At 42.0% G+C, this 14,250-nt stretch overlaps 1 protein-coding gene across 1 annotated transcript in view; it reads left to right on the forward strand.

Moving 5' to 3' along the window:
• The window catches only part of syne1a (spectrin repeat containing, nuclear envelope 1a), a 207,901-nt gene that overhangs the window by 126,028 nt on the left and 67,623 nt on the right, over positions 1–14,250 (forward strand). The window contains 9 exon segments of the mRNA XM_046836299.1: positions 3,834–4,160; positions 4,925–5,077; positions 5,608–5,775; positions 5,994–6,170; positions 10,536–10,682; positions 10,781–10,906; positions 11,079–11,255; positions 12,219–12,484; positions 12,611–14,250. Of these exon segments, the coding sequence (XP_046692255.1) occupies positions 3,834–4,160; positions 4,925–5,077; positions 5,608–5,775; positions 5,994–6,170; positions 10,536–10,682; positions 10,781–10,906; positions 11,079–11,255; positions 12,219–12,484; positions 12,611–14,250 (3,181 nt within the window).

The raw sequence follows: 14,250 nt of genomic DNA on the forward strand, positions 1-14,250 counted from the left end.
AGTAAATTGAAAGTAAAAGGGGAAAGTGTTTTAGTGCCCAGGAAAGAGGATGAGGAGCAGCTTGAACGGGAGAGGGAGTGGGACGTTCTCGTGGGTTGGCCTTACCTAAATCTTCATCAGTGCGTAGGGGTCAGGGACTTCATGCCACAGGGCAGACGAGTCTCCCACTTTTACAAGGCATTGCATTCTGGTGGGAATTCATTTTCACTTCTGCTGTCTTTGCCTGTAGTGAGAGAGAATAGGGGAGGGAGGGAGGCGAGAGAGAGAGAGAGAGAGAGAGAGAGAGAGAGAGAGTTTGTTTTACCAAGATTAGGTCTGTATAGAAGGTTTAATGTGTTCGAAATTATTCGAAGAATTCCTTCAGTCACCAGGGTTTACAGTGGCCTGTACACTGTGGCGATGTCTATTATATCAGAGATCCTCAAACTCCAGGTCATGACCCAATACCAAGCTGTGGAAGTTGTTACCAGATTACAAGGAAATTTTGGGTAAAATGCCTTGATATGACACCGTATTATTTATTGTGCATTTTGACCTTTGAGAGCCACCGTCCAAATTTGTACAGTGTGATGCTGGGAACCTCTTTCAATTGCACGTCGGTGGCCCCTGTGTCCGTTTAGAAAAATAGCCAATAAAGCATTTGGGGACTTGAGAGGGTTAATTAATGAATTAAGACACTAGAGGAATGAATTAATTGAAATGTATTACATGTAGCTTCTCAGACACCTGCACAAAGGGCATCCTTTTTATATGTCAATCATCTCCGGTCCCTCCTTTATGCTGCATCTCTCTTTCTTTCTCTTTCATTCTCTGTCTCTGCTCGATCTGTCGCTTTTTTGCTCGTCATTAGACGGCCTCTCGTGTCTTAACAGCGGCAGCTCTAAATCCCAGCGCTAGCACCAGGGGCCCATTATACTCAGGTCTTTGTTGAGACACCAGATTCATATCTCATCGATACGCCTCCAGAGTAGACATACACTTCAGGCTGATGAAGCGGGAGGCGGGGGGGCAGAGGGTTGGGTTAGGATGTGTTGGACAGGGGGTAAAAATGGGGGGAAGCCCTGCTGTGGTGGCCCTGTTTAAGGGTTGGTAATTGGGTCTTCCTCTCATATCTCATGCTGAATCCTCACACCTCACACACACACACACACACACACACACACACACACACACACACCACACACACACATATACTTCAAAGAGCCCTTGAGGAAAGTCCACTTCAGGAAAGAGCACTCGTCACTCAGCCTGTGTAGAGAAGATTTCAGCACAGAATAGAATCAATAAAGCCGTTCTCTGTTTATTTGTTTAGTGATTTATGGGTTTTTGTTGGTGGTCTGTGCTTTTAGAGATCAGGAACTGACTTGTTTAGTAGACGTTAGACAGTGAATGCAACAATAAATGGATAAAAAGAACACAATTTTTAAACCGACTCAGTTGATTAAGTAAACAACGTTTGATAGCAACAGCTTCAACACCAACAGCCGAGTCACGCAATAAATCTGACACATGCAACCGGTTAACAGATCGAATATTCACATAAATATCCCTGTGATCTCCCAGACGAAGCTTAGTTTTAAAGTAACCAACAGTTTAATGTTGAACAGTTTGCGAATGAATCATTATTGTATCCTAATTTAGTTACTTGGTGTTTGGTAACGAAGGGCTGCTTTACCCCGCGGCTTAAACAACGAAGCGGCTAATTTATGGATTTTTCCAGGGTTTTTCCCGGTTTCACAAACTTCAAGCCAAAAAACTGAGCGACATAACATTAGACCAATGGAATTTCCGAACAGAAACGAAAAAACGCACCTCACCTGTGTTCTGAGCTGCACGGCATCGGGAGAAAAACTTACACGGAAGGAGGAAGACAGTGAACAATGACTTTCTTGGTCGGCTACTGTTTAAATACAAGCCGTTGTAACGCGTTGAGTCTGGGTGAAGGGAGAGCTCGCTAACTCCAGTTGCAACAGAAATCATATAAGCACAGACAGGTTTCCAAAACGTGTGCTTTTTTATTTTTATTGGCAACAGCGTTATAGGTTAGTCAAAGAAACTTAGAAATGAGCATCAGAAAATAATAAGGACATATTCCTCGGTCTTGCACACATGCAGTAATAGCGGAAAAATGCGACGGCAGGCTATTCCCAAAATACCGCTCTGCTCTTAAAGGAGCCACAACATATTTCACCCGTTACACCGTGTAACAGACACTGTCTTCCGTTAAAGCCTGTGTAAAGTTCATTAGTTTCAGTGTAGACGGTTTATAGACAGGTGCAGCTTATTTATGTTTAAAATAAAAATCTTTGTCAAATTCTTTGTCGGCTTATATATGGGTGCGCTTTATAGTCCGGAAATTATGGTAATAATATTCTATGCGTTCATGCAATGGGATGCAAAATCACGATTCTTCTAAACAGCTACTTCAATTAGGGTACTATATTCGCCAATCAAATATTTATTCATTAATCATCGGACGCCTATTTGAGAGCTGGCAACCTGCATGATTCTTACCTTCACCACCTTCTTTAATAAGGATAAATTTTCTGTTCTGATCTCAACAAGTCTGGGCAAAATACGGAGTAAGCACCAATAAGAGGCCACATTTCTATGATGTCATCAGGTAGCACTTCTTACAAAGTATTTTATAGTATTTTAATTACAAAACGCTAAAGAATTATAAAAGGAAATTTGAAGCTATTTTCATCAACCCTCTCAAATGCAAATGACATTTTATATTTTGAAATACGTGTATCATAAATACTGCCCACCCCTGACTAAATATAATCTAGTGCAAACATGATAAGCGTAGAAAACAGTGCACATTGATTTATTGTCAGAAATGCGGGTGTGACTGAGTGAGCGAGGACTGGGTGGGAGGACCCAAATGCAGGATGCACACAGGGGTACAGAGAAAACAATAAAAAAACAAAGGGTAACTGAGCAATGGGGCAAGGCAAAAACAAAGTCCAAAAACAGTCCAGGGTCAAAATACAGGCAAACAGGGCGATGCAGGGAGAGACAAAACCAAAAACAGCCCAAGATTTAGAGAGCCGGCAAACAGAACCATGAAGGGTGGAGCAGAAACACAAAAACCAGTCCAAAGTTCAAAACCAGAGGCAGGACAGAACAGGGGTCAGGATCTGGATCAGCAACAGGAACAGAATCCAGAGCAGGCAGGGTGGCAAGAATAATCTCAGGGACTATAGGAAGCTAGTGAGATAATCTGCCGCTGAAGTCTTTGGTGTCCTTAAATACTGGGAGGCGCAGGAAAAAAGACAAGATGGCCGCCGACCTGGAAGTGCTCGCCGCATGCCTGGGAGATCCTGACATTTATAACACTTTATTAGGGGTGTCTCCGACTAAGTTTTCCAAGTCAAGTTCGGCCTGTAGTCGACTGAATTTGTGTAGATCGTGTGTGTGTGTGTGTGTGTGTGTGTGTGTGTGTGTGGTGGGAGAGGAAGGGTTTCAGGACGACAACTACGACGACACCACAAAAAAAAAAAATCTACATCATTTCAAGTATAAAAAGATAGAAAGGCATTGTCAGTTTCGTCTATCACTTCGTCACACACACATGATTCAACTATCAGTCGAGTGTAGGCGAGACATTACCAATTCTTACTCTACTTTATAAATCCTTAGTCGGAAACACCCCTGTTATAAACATCTTTGAGCTGTTGCTATAGAAACAGAAAACCGCTTCGATACAACGCTGTGATTTGCAGCCGCGCTACTGTTTGTAAATGAATTCACACAGTCCGACCAATCAGATTCAAGATCTTAACATATTCATGTTTTATTAAAATGTAATGATTTGCGACTCCTTACAGTCTCTGCAGCGTGACATGGATGAAGGACATGCCCTGTTTAAGAGCCTCCGTGAAAAAGCGGAGCAGGCCGTCTCCCTCCTGGACGAGAGCGGAGCGTGTAAGCTGGAGAAGGAGGTCCAGGAGAGCCGGGTTCAGCTGGAAGAACTCAGCCTGGGCTTGCGGACGGAGCACGGCGCTACGGAGAAAAGCATCATGCTCTATAAAGAGTTCCAGGAGCGTTATAAGAGCCAGCTGCAGTGGCTGAGAGAGACTCGAGCTCAGCTCAGCTCATCTGCAGAACCCAAAGCTGAACTCTTCCAGAGAAAAGCGCAGCTGGCAAAGTTTAAGGTACAAAAAAATGTATAATGACTACTGGATATGTTCATAACATGTTGTAAGGCTTCATACAGTAGTTACAACCAGGTTTTTAGGTTAATAAGGAGATTCCTGATGATCTGTCTTTTCTATTTATTAAATAAAGAAAAATGTAACACTGTACAAAGAGGAACTACAGAATGAGCGCATTCGCATCATGTAATGCGTTATAATAAGTATAATGCGTTATAATAAGTCATTAGCATTCTTGATTAAAAAAGCTTTACATGTTTCTGGATTGTTCGCTGTAGACTATATATATCCTATACATTAATAAATAGTGTATAGTGTAAACAATAGTGTATATACTGCCTTATGAATGCATCCATAACATGTTATAAAGCATTCATAAGGCATTCATAAGGCATTCATAAGGCAGTATATACACCATTGTATTTACTGTATTTACTGCATTCATAACACACACACACACACACACACACACACACACACACACACATATATATATATATATATATATATATATATATATATATATATAAACATGTTATAAAGCATTCATAAGGCAGTAAATACAGTGAATACAATAGTGTATATACTGCCCTATGAATGCTTTATTATATGTAATGAATGCATTCATAGGTCATATATACATACATACATAGAGGCACGTAGCAAACGTATGGTGGTTTTAATGTACACGTGTTTCATTATGTGTGTATGGTTTGTTATAATTAAATCTAGCAGGGTGTGTTATTAATGCGCCTCGTGTTCAGGTGTTGGAGCAGTCCCTGCTGTCCCGGGACTCTGCCCTGAGTGCCATGGTGGAGAAAGGGAAAACCCTGCTGTCTCTCCTCCACTCTCCCTCCATCATGGAAAACATGGACAGGCTGCAGAACGACTATCAGGAGCTGTGTAACGTCGCTAGGGTGAGGCATGCTCACACATATATAACAGGAGCTACATTTCACCGAACTGCAGGGTTTATGGTGTATAAGCCGTGTATGACTGCTAACGTCAATCTACATAAGCATTTAGCAGTCACCCATATCCAGATCAATTTACATTTATCTTATTTATAGAACTGAGCAGCTTTGGGGTTAAGGGCCTTGCTCAGGGGTCCAGAAGGGCAGCTTGGTGTGGCTGGGTCACATAGGGCCCGGCAGGTTTGGACAGATTTCCTTTCCCTTAACAAATGAAATCATTTTACATCATCACTTAATCATTTCATTGTGACAACTATGGCAAAAAAAATGTAAATCAGAAAAAGGGGCAAACAGTTTTTACAGCATTATATACTTTTATAAGTTGCTATGGCAACATAGTGAAAGTAACAATAAATACAATATTTTAAACATTAATAATAATATCGAGCTTTGGTGTTATATTATTTTATTTTGTTGTATTTAATTTATTATTATATATTTTTTTTGTTATTTCCCTACCACTGTTTCTTCAGGCTCGGGTGCAGAAACTGGAGGCTCATGTAAAGAAACAGGAAGTGTATCACACCGAACTCCAGGAAGTGGAACGGTGGCTGCTGCAGATGTCCAGCCGGATGGTGGCCCCTGACCCCACACCGGGCGGCGGGCTGGAGGCAGCTACGCAACAGCTGGCCAGACACAAGGTGATCAGTTATAATGATATTTAATATAATTATTAACAATTAATGCTATGCAGTCAAGGCCAGGGTGCTATTCAGGCATTTTTCTTGTCTTCTGAAACACTGCTTGAATATGTGTGTGTGTGTGTGTGTGTGTGTGTGTGTGTGTGTGTGTGTGTGTGTGTGTGTGTGTGTGTGTGTGTGTGTGTGTGTGTGTTTGAATGTTTACTGGTAACTCCCAGGCCATAATGGAGGAGATTGCAGGCTTTGAGGAGCGTCTGGCAGGCCTGAAGGAGAGAGGAGACGAGTTGACGTCTGGCTGCACTGAGCGCCTCCAGGCTCGCCTTCGCCAGCAGATCCAGAGCCACCTGCAGGGAGCACGAGACAGCTACTCGGCCATCTGCAGCACGGCACAGCGCGTGAGTGTCCGTGCCAGCGGGCCGGCACCGAGCCAACACGCCACCAGATCTCACTTATACACCGTGTGGTGGCATCACTTCGTCCTCTTACACACAATTCCCTCAAATCCCAAGATTTCCTTAATCACATGATCAGATTTGATGGTATTCTTATGTCAATATTGGCACAAGGAAAGTTTCTGGTATTCAGAGTCGGGTGACGCACCTGCTCAAGAGTCTTACGTTTTTTGTAGTTTTCTGTGTTTCACACCTCTGAGACGGAGTTTTACCCCAGCACCCACTACACCAGTGGTCCCCAACCACCGTAGGTCAATTGGAACTGGGCCGCACAGAGAGAATACATACCTTACATTATTTCCGTTTTATTTATCTGATTCTGAACGATGTTTTATTTTGGAAAATGACCGGATTCTCTCCGCCACATCTGTCTATGACTCACTCTTGATGCATGCCATGATGCCTCGGTCACACGTCTTACCTCCATCCACTACCTTCTTAAAGGGGCTCCAGCCGCTAACACATAATACATTACCGCTAAATTCAAACCCCCAAGCAAGCAAAATGAACAAAAAACAACACAGTGGATTCACGTTTATTATTATATTTAGAAAATACCAGTTTTTATGCAGACCGTATCATTTTATATATATATCCGCCACACCTTAAAGTCCGTGAAAATATTGTCCGATATTAAACTGGTCTGTGGTGCAAAAAAAAGTTGGGGACCGCTGATCTACACCACTGACTTTGAGAGGTCTAACATATTGCTCGCTAGAATTGTCATAGCTTAAATTATTGTATTAATTAGTGTTTGGTTTCTAAAAAAAATGGCTTTCACTGGCATTAATTATTGATTTTCTTTGCATTAACAAAGCCATGGGATACCATAATGTGTGTCCTGTTTTATTTTGATTTGTCAAATGAATACAATAATCTCACTAACTTTTTTTTTTAAGAAAGAAAGAAAAGTGCTTTATACTTGTCACATTGAAATCCTTTCTTCGCGAATAGACCGCTGGGGCAGCCATGATACAGAACCCCTGTAGCACAAAGGGTTAAGGGCTTTGCTCAAGGGGCTTACAATTGGCGCACAATTGTATCGGAAAATTAGCATGAAATTTTCCCTGTGCTTGAACTTGGAGACCCAAATCTGTTCCAGCATGACAATGCCCCTGAAACCAGCTTCATGAAGATCTTCAATACATGGGTTGCATTGGAAGATCTTCTGCTATAGAACTATGACCAGAACCCCAGGCCTCCTCTCACCTCACTTACAACAGTGCCTGACTTTCCTAACAACCTAATTTCCTTTGCAACCTAATGAGCACCAAACTCCACAAAAATCTAGTGGAACATCTTCTCAGAAGAGTGGAGTTTTTATAAGAACAAATAGGGACTAAATGTGGAATGAATTTAATCAAAAAAGCAGTTTTATAGTCTGGTATCCACAAAAAACATGGTGTATCTTGGTGTAAGTAAGCAGGTAAAATAAGTAATATTTAGATACTGATCGTGGAAAAAGGGATCGGGACGTGAGGGTCCTCTTGTATCCTCCATCGAATATATTATGTGTGAAGGATCACATTTTCTTTAAATTTTTCCAGTGAGTCCAGCTGACTGAGATGTCTTCAACTTCATGTACTCGCATGAGTCGGAGATGTAAAGGCTTGAATTAGAAAAAAATAAAAGTAATAGATAATAAAAAAACAAACCAAAAAAAACCCTGAACAAAACCAATGAACAATAGAATCTTTCTTTTTATCCTCCTGAATTATTAGTTTTTCTGTATTTATTTCATGACATTTGTAACCATGGCATTGCGATCCTCGTTTTTTTAGCCGTTACAACACACAAGCTATGCCTCAACTTTGACTGGCTCTCCAGCAGAAGCCTCAAAATCCTGTCCTATTTCTGTAAAAGAGGCCACCTGATTTCCTTGAAGACCTCCAACCGAATGCATATTTAATGTGCCAGGTTAACGTGACGCTCTGCCACCCAGCAGCTCCACCTCTGAGCACACACTGCATTAATACCTCACACGTTCTACAGCCTTCTTTTCTCGCTAATACCCCCAACCTAATGTAATCTCCCTCCAGCCTCTGCCTCCCCCCCACACGTCTGCCGGTCCGTAAATCCCGCCACCTTGCAGTCTGGCCATTCAGAGACAGACTGTGTAAACTGCCAACGCTTGGCGTGTGCCAAACCGCCACCACCATTACTGCTGTCACTGCTGTCACTGCTTACCCTCCCACTGAGGCTTTACAATCAGCAATGTCAATCAGCACCGGCTTTTCTCTCATACTCATCAACACCCCGGCTTTGACCTGGTTCATCACTCTCAGCTCTGTTTACACAGTTTTACTGCACGATCACTCAAAATAAAATCTGGCTGTGAACCGGGTCGGTGTCACAACGCCAAACGAATTCAATTCAATTATGCACAATGCTCGGAAAAACGCTTAATAATAAAATAAAATAATAATATATACAACTACTGCAAATGGGCTACAAATGCATGCAGTTATTGCAATTATTTGTTTGTTTGTTTAAACTTTTTACATTTATTATTATTATCCCATGGACACATCAAACATCATTGTCTGATCTTTATGATTATGGTTTAAATATTTCAGAATCTGCTCCGGAGTCGACACAAAATGATGCGAAAAACAAAAGTTCTGTGCAGAATGGCCCAAGCTGGAGAAGCCAGGAAGGATGTAGTAACTGGAATAATCACTCTTTACAACCATACTGAGAAGAAAAGCAATTCAGGATGCACTAAGCATCCACATTTTTGGGGGGTTGTGATCCAACAACAGAAGATCACATCAGATCGGACCTGGCAGCCAAGAATATAATTTAGGAATTGATCATTTCTAATTATATAATATTTATATAATAATATTTACATGCTCATTCCGTATTTAGTCCAAATTTGCTCTTATAATTCCCTCCACACTTCTGGGAAGATGTTCCACTAGATTTTTTAATGTCCTTATGGATATTTGTGTTCATCTGTCACAAGTGTATTATGAAAGTCAGGTACTGATGTATGTGAGGAGACCTGGGGTGCAGTCAGTGTTCACATTCATCCCAAAGGTGTTCAGTATATAGCTCTATAGCAGACCACTCAAGATCTTCCTCACCAAAGCATGTAACCCAGATCTTCAAGGAGCTCATTTTGTGCACAGGGGCATTGCCATGCTGGAACAGGTTTGGGTTTCCAAGTTCAAGTAAACGCTAAATTTTATTATAGCGCCATCTAAAGACGTCCTGTTCAATTGAGTGCCTCCAGATTTGTGGTAACAGTTTGGAAAAGAACCACATATAGCAGGAAAGGTCAGGTGTCAAAATACTTTTGGCAATACAGTGTATATATATAAATGATTTGCATATTGATGCATGTATCTGCATTAAAGATACATATGATGCAGCTACCAATGCAGTGCGATCCGATTTCCATTTGATTTAAACACAATTCAATATGGTACAAATAGTTAACTTTTATTTCTTTGTTTCAGACAAACAGCAAATCATCAATTTACTTTAGTGCCTTCTGACTTCTAACACACGTCTCTTTCACAAACGGCCTTTTAGTGCAAAAAGAAATTTTTTTTATAAAACCGACACATCCTGTGCAGGAGGATACAGCTCTACCTCTGCCATGTTAATCTGTATTCTATGTGACTCTCAGGACACGCCTCGGTCTCCGTAGTGTTGCGATGCGTCATATTCAAGTAGCAGCAGCGGCGCTGAGAGAAAGCGCTCGAGAAACAGTTTAGAGACAAGAAATTGATTTACATCAAATATTGGTCACAAATGATCACTTTCTAAATAATTAAATTATAGCACATTTACTAATAATTATATATCAATAATTTTTTGATCGACTCAAAAATGTTCAAACGCCATCTTGTTTCCAAAGCACACTTTTAAATTGACAACACACCACATCGTTAACTTTCATGCTGATGCACCGATGCGAATCACTGAATCTTACCATCCCTAGTATGTATATATAAAAAAATAATGAATAAGAATAAATGAACAATTAATTACTTAATATCTAAAATGTTATATAAATATATCCTTTTCAGCACTAAACAAACTTACATATCATAATGTACTTTATTTATTTTTGTCGTATTATAAATCCACATTTCAGATTCGTTCATGTTTCCGTGGCATATAAATGTGACGTTGCTAACATGTGACACCACTGACATCCATCAAAATGTGGAAAAACAACGTAAAAAAACCCGCCTCTCATTCACATCAAAAGAAACAGATGGTTGCGATCAAATTCACTTCCATGCATCTCCCAGGGCACCGATGATGACGGGTCACTTTTGGGAATTTGTGCAGGTGTATCAGAGTCTGGACCGGGAGCTGCAGAGGCACGTCAGCCTGCGAGATACACTGCAGCAGTGTCAGTCCTGGCTGTTCAATATACAGGAGGAACTGCAGCCACCTACACAGACGCCACGCTACCTGGAAGAGGTAGTGATCCAGGTACCCCACCTTACAGAGGCATTTTGTATTTCATTTCCATAATCAAGGCATAAAAGTGGTGTATAATTTATGCTATGTTGGTTGGACTGGACCTTCAGCTGAAGCAGGAGCGAGCTCTTCAGGAACAGGCCAGTACGTACCTGCAGCTGATCTGCTCCACCTGCGACCTGTCCGATGAGAAGGTGCGGGAGACTGCCGCTGATATCCAGCAAGTCAAAATCCAGGTAATTTACTTCTGGAACAAAGCAAGTATAAAGTCCATGGTTAGTCTTAAGGCTAGTGGTTGAATGGGTAGATTTCAAACCATGGCAACTTGAGATATTAACAGCCTCCATAGTGATTTCCGAAGGTGTAAACATCTCCTTAAGGCATTTGCACAAACGTTCTTGACCCCAGGTGGAGGAAAGGAAGCTCGAGTCCCAAGAACTTGCAGACAGCTGGAGGGAAATCGAGAGCCTGCGGTCCGATCTTGAATCTCGTCTCCGAGAAGCTGAACACTTTTTGCAGAATATGCTGAGAAGACCGGCAGATCTCGAGCCAAAAGTCTCTCAGAATCAGCTGGAGCAGGCTCAGGTATGAGGTCACATGGACTTTGGAGTAGAAATGCATAGTTATACAGGGTTTCTGCATGGTCTTAAAAAGTCTTCGTTGTTCTGGGTCTTAAATAATTGTAAGCAGGACTTAATTCTCTGATGTCCATGTAACGCTCAATGAAATGCTCCCACAATGTTTTTTTGTTGCTTAGTTTCTGTGGTGTTGTAGTCCAAATATAATCCAAATATAATTTGCTGTATTACGACTATAAATGAGACCAACATGCAACCAGCTTTCTGCTATTGGTGAGAATCTCTCGGATCGTCCCACAGACATGAGACAGACTTTATTTTTCAGCTATGGCGAGGTGCAAGTTTAGCAATTTTTAGAAAAATGTTTAGAAAGAAATTTGTCTTAAATTTAACATTGTGAAACCTGCAGTAACCCTGAGCTACGGTCTCTATTAAGTCCATCAATGCTTTTTAAAAGTCTAATATTCTTCCCCTATATAACAATACAAGGGCAATGCCATCTAAAACGTCTTCTCCATCCTCACTCCTCTTCCAAAACCATAGTCCCTCCAGAGTTCTACCACAATCTTGGGGCTCCATACGCAAGTCAGTAATGGTTCCTCTTTATTTCTGGAAGAGCTAATGGCTTTTGTGACTACCATCTCGGCAGGAAGCTTCATACCGCATATATTAATAAAGACCACCCTCTAGACTCCGTCCCTGGCTGTAATTATGGATGTGTGAATTGATTTGTCCGTGTCTGTAATTCCTGTCTGCAGGTCGGTGTGGTCATTGTGTGTGAAAATAGAGGATATTACGCTTCTGGTTAAATTGTGAGCTATCAACAGGGAGAAAGATGAAAATGCCAATATCCTGAACTCCCTTCCCATCCACCCCCACCATTCTATCAAGTCATTATTCTCATATAATGACTTATAGATCTGACAAAAGAGAAAAAAAAAACCCTTGTCCCCTATTTTTTATCTTGAAGGACTTTATCCAGGAGATACAAGCTAGGCAGGCTGATCTTACCAGCCTGAGAGAGAGCATCTGTAAGCTGGTGCCATCTCAAGATTCTCCTGAGTTGGTGGAAATAGGTCGTCTGCGCCGATCGTGGTTAGAGCTCGCAAAGCAGGCTGCGGAGCTGTTAGAGCAGAGAGAGGAGGATCTCCAGAGGAGCGGGGATTATCAGGAGTGCCTAAGCATGGCGGAAGAACTGTTTGACCAGTTGTCCAAGGAATGGGATTATCTGTCCAGGCATGTATCTGACCTTCTCAACAACTAACATCGATTGAATTTATTTACCAGTTCTGTTGATTTGGTTGTTTTTTTGTCATCTGAACCTTAAAACTAGCTATCTTGATTATTTCTATTCATTTTTAGGGGGGATATGGAGAGCAATACAGGGTGTTTAGATGCCTTGAAGAAGCTCTCCTCAGATCTTCAGGAGCAGAGATGTGTTTTAGAAGACCTAAGAGATAACAAGAATGCAATTGTGTCACGCCTTAGTCTCGAGGACAAGGAACTTGTCAAGGAGCAGGTGGGTTACTTGGAGCAACGCTGGACCCAAATGGAAATGCAGGTTGAACAGAAGATTCAGAATACCACTAAAACGCTTGAAGACCTGAATCATTTAGAGGACCAGTTACGTGAAACTCGAGAGTGGGCCGAGGTGCAACGGCCATCATTTTCTAAGGTGCTGAAAACCAGCCCCCCTCCAGACCTCGCTCAGAGCTTTTTATTTGACCACCTGAGCTTTTGCGCAGAGCTGGAAGCCAAGCAACAGTTCATTCATCAGTTTGTCTCTGAGGCTGACAGCCTTTATTCTCATCTCGGACTGAATGAGAAAAGGAGGCTGCAGACCTTGGTGCAGGACGTTCAAGCTGATGTAGAATCACTAAGCTCGAAAGCAGCTCTCCACCGCAAAAGCCTTAGTAAAGTGTTCACAGAGCGGAGCCAGTTCCTCCAGGCCTTAGACAGGGCTGCTGGATGGATCAAACAGCAAGAGCAAAGGGTTCTTGCAGATGAGCATGTGGCACTCTTGCCAGATGAGCTCTCCAAGCAGGTGTCTGTCTGCAAGAACATATGTAGTAGCCTGAGGTCATACCAAGTGGAAATGACCTCACTTTGGACCCAAGGACGAGAACTGGTCAAGGATACAACCGAGGATGAAAAGGCAGAGACCCTTCAAAGGCTTGAGGAGCTCCAGGCAACTTATGAGGCTTCTCTTCAAAGGTGCACGCATCATTTGCAGCATTTAGAGAAAGCCCTGGTAATTCGCAAATACTTCAAAGTAGACTTGGATAAAATCTGTGAATGGTTGCGACATGCTGAAGAAGCCACTTTTCCCATAATAGACCTTGACAGGAACGATGTAGAACTGCAGAACCGGTTAGCCAAATACCAGCGGATTTTGGATCATACCTCAGCGTATGAAAACCTGTTACTTATTGTCCAGCGGGCGGGGCAGGAAATCCTTCCCACCTTAAATGAGGTGGACCACTGCTACCTGGATGAGAAACTTAACGGCCTTCCGCAACAATACAACGCCATCCTTTTGTCAACCAAAGAAAAGCGAGACAGGATCCAGCAAGTGATTCTGGAACGCAAGGAACTGGAGTCCCTTGTCGAAGTAACCCGTAAAGCTTTGGAGGAACTTCAGGAGCGGTGCGATGCCTTAGAGAAACAATCAGCTTGTAAAAGTCTTGATGACGGAGAAAGGTTGCAGGGTGACTATGAAGAGATCCAGAATGGCCTTTTAAAACTTTTCCAGGCAATGAAAAACTTGAAGAGTAAAACTCAGGACTTCCATTGCACAGGACAACCGTATACACACGAGGTCATTGACCAGCTAGCAAGTCTTTATAGCAGGCTTGATCAATCGACAAAACAAAAGGTTGACCAGCTTAAATGTACATTAAATGTATTAAATGATTACAAAGCCACAATTGTAAAAATCGATAGCGGTATTCATGCAGTCAAGGAGCAGATGGAGGAACTTAATTCTGAGAAGCAGTTTAACA

Source organism: Silurus meridionalis, chromosome 23 (genome assembly GCF_014805685.1).
Source record: "Silurus meridionalis isolate SWU-2019-XX chromosome 23, ASM1480568v1, whole genome shotgun sequence".
Taxonomy (NCBI): Eukaryota; Metazoa; Chordata; class Actinopteri; order Siluriformes; family Siluridae; genus Silurus; species Silurus meridionalis.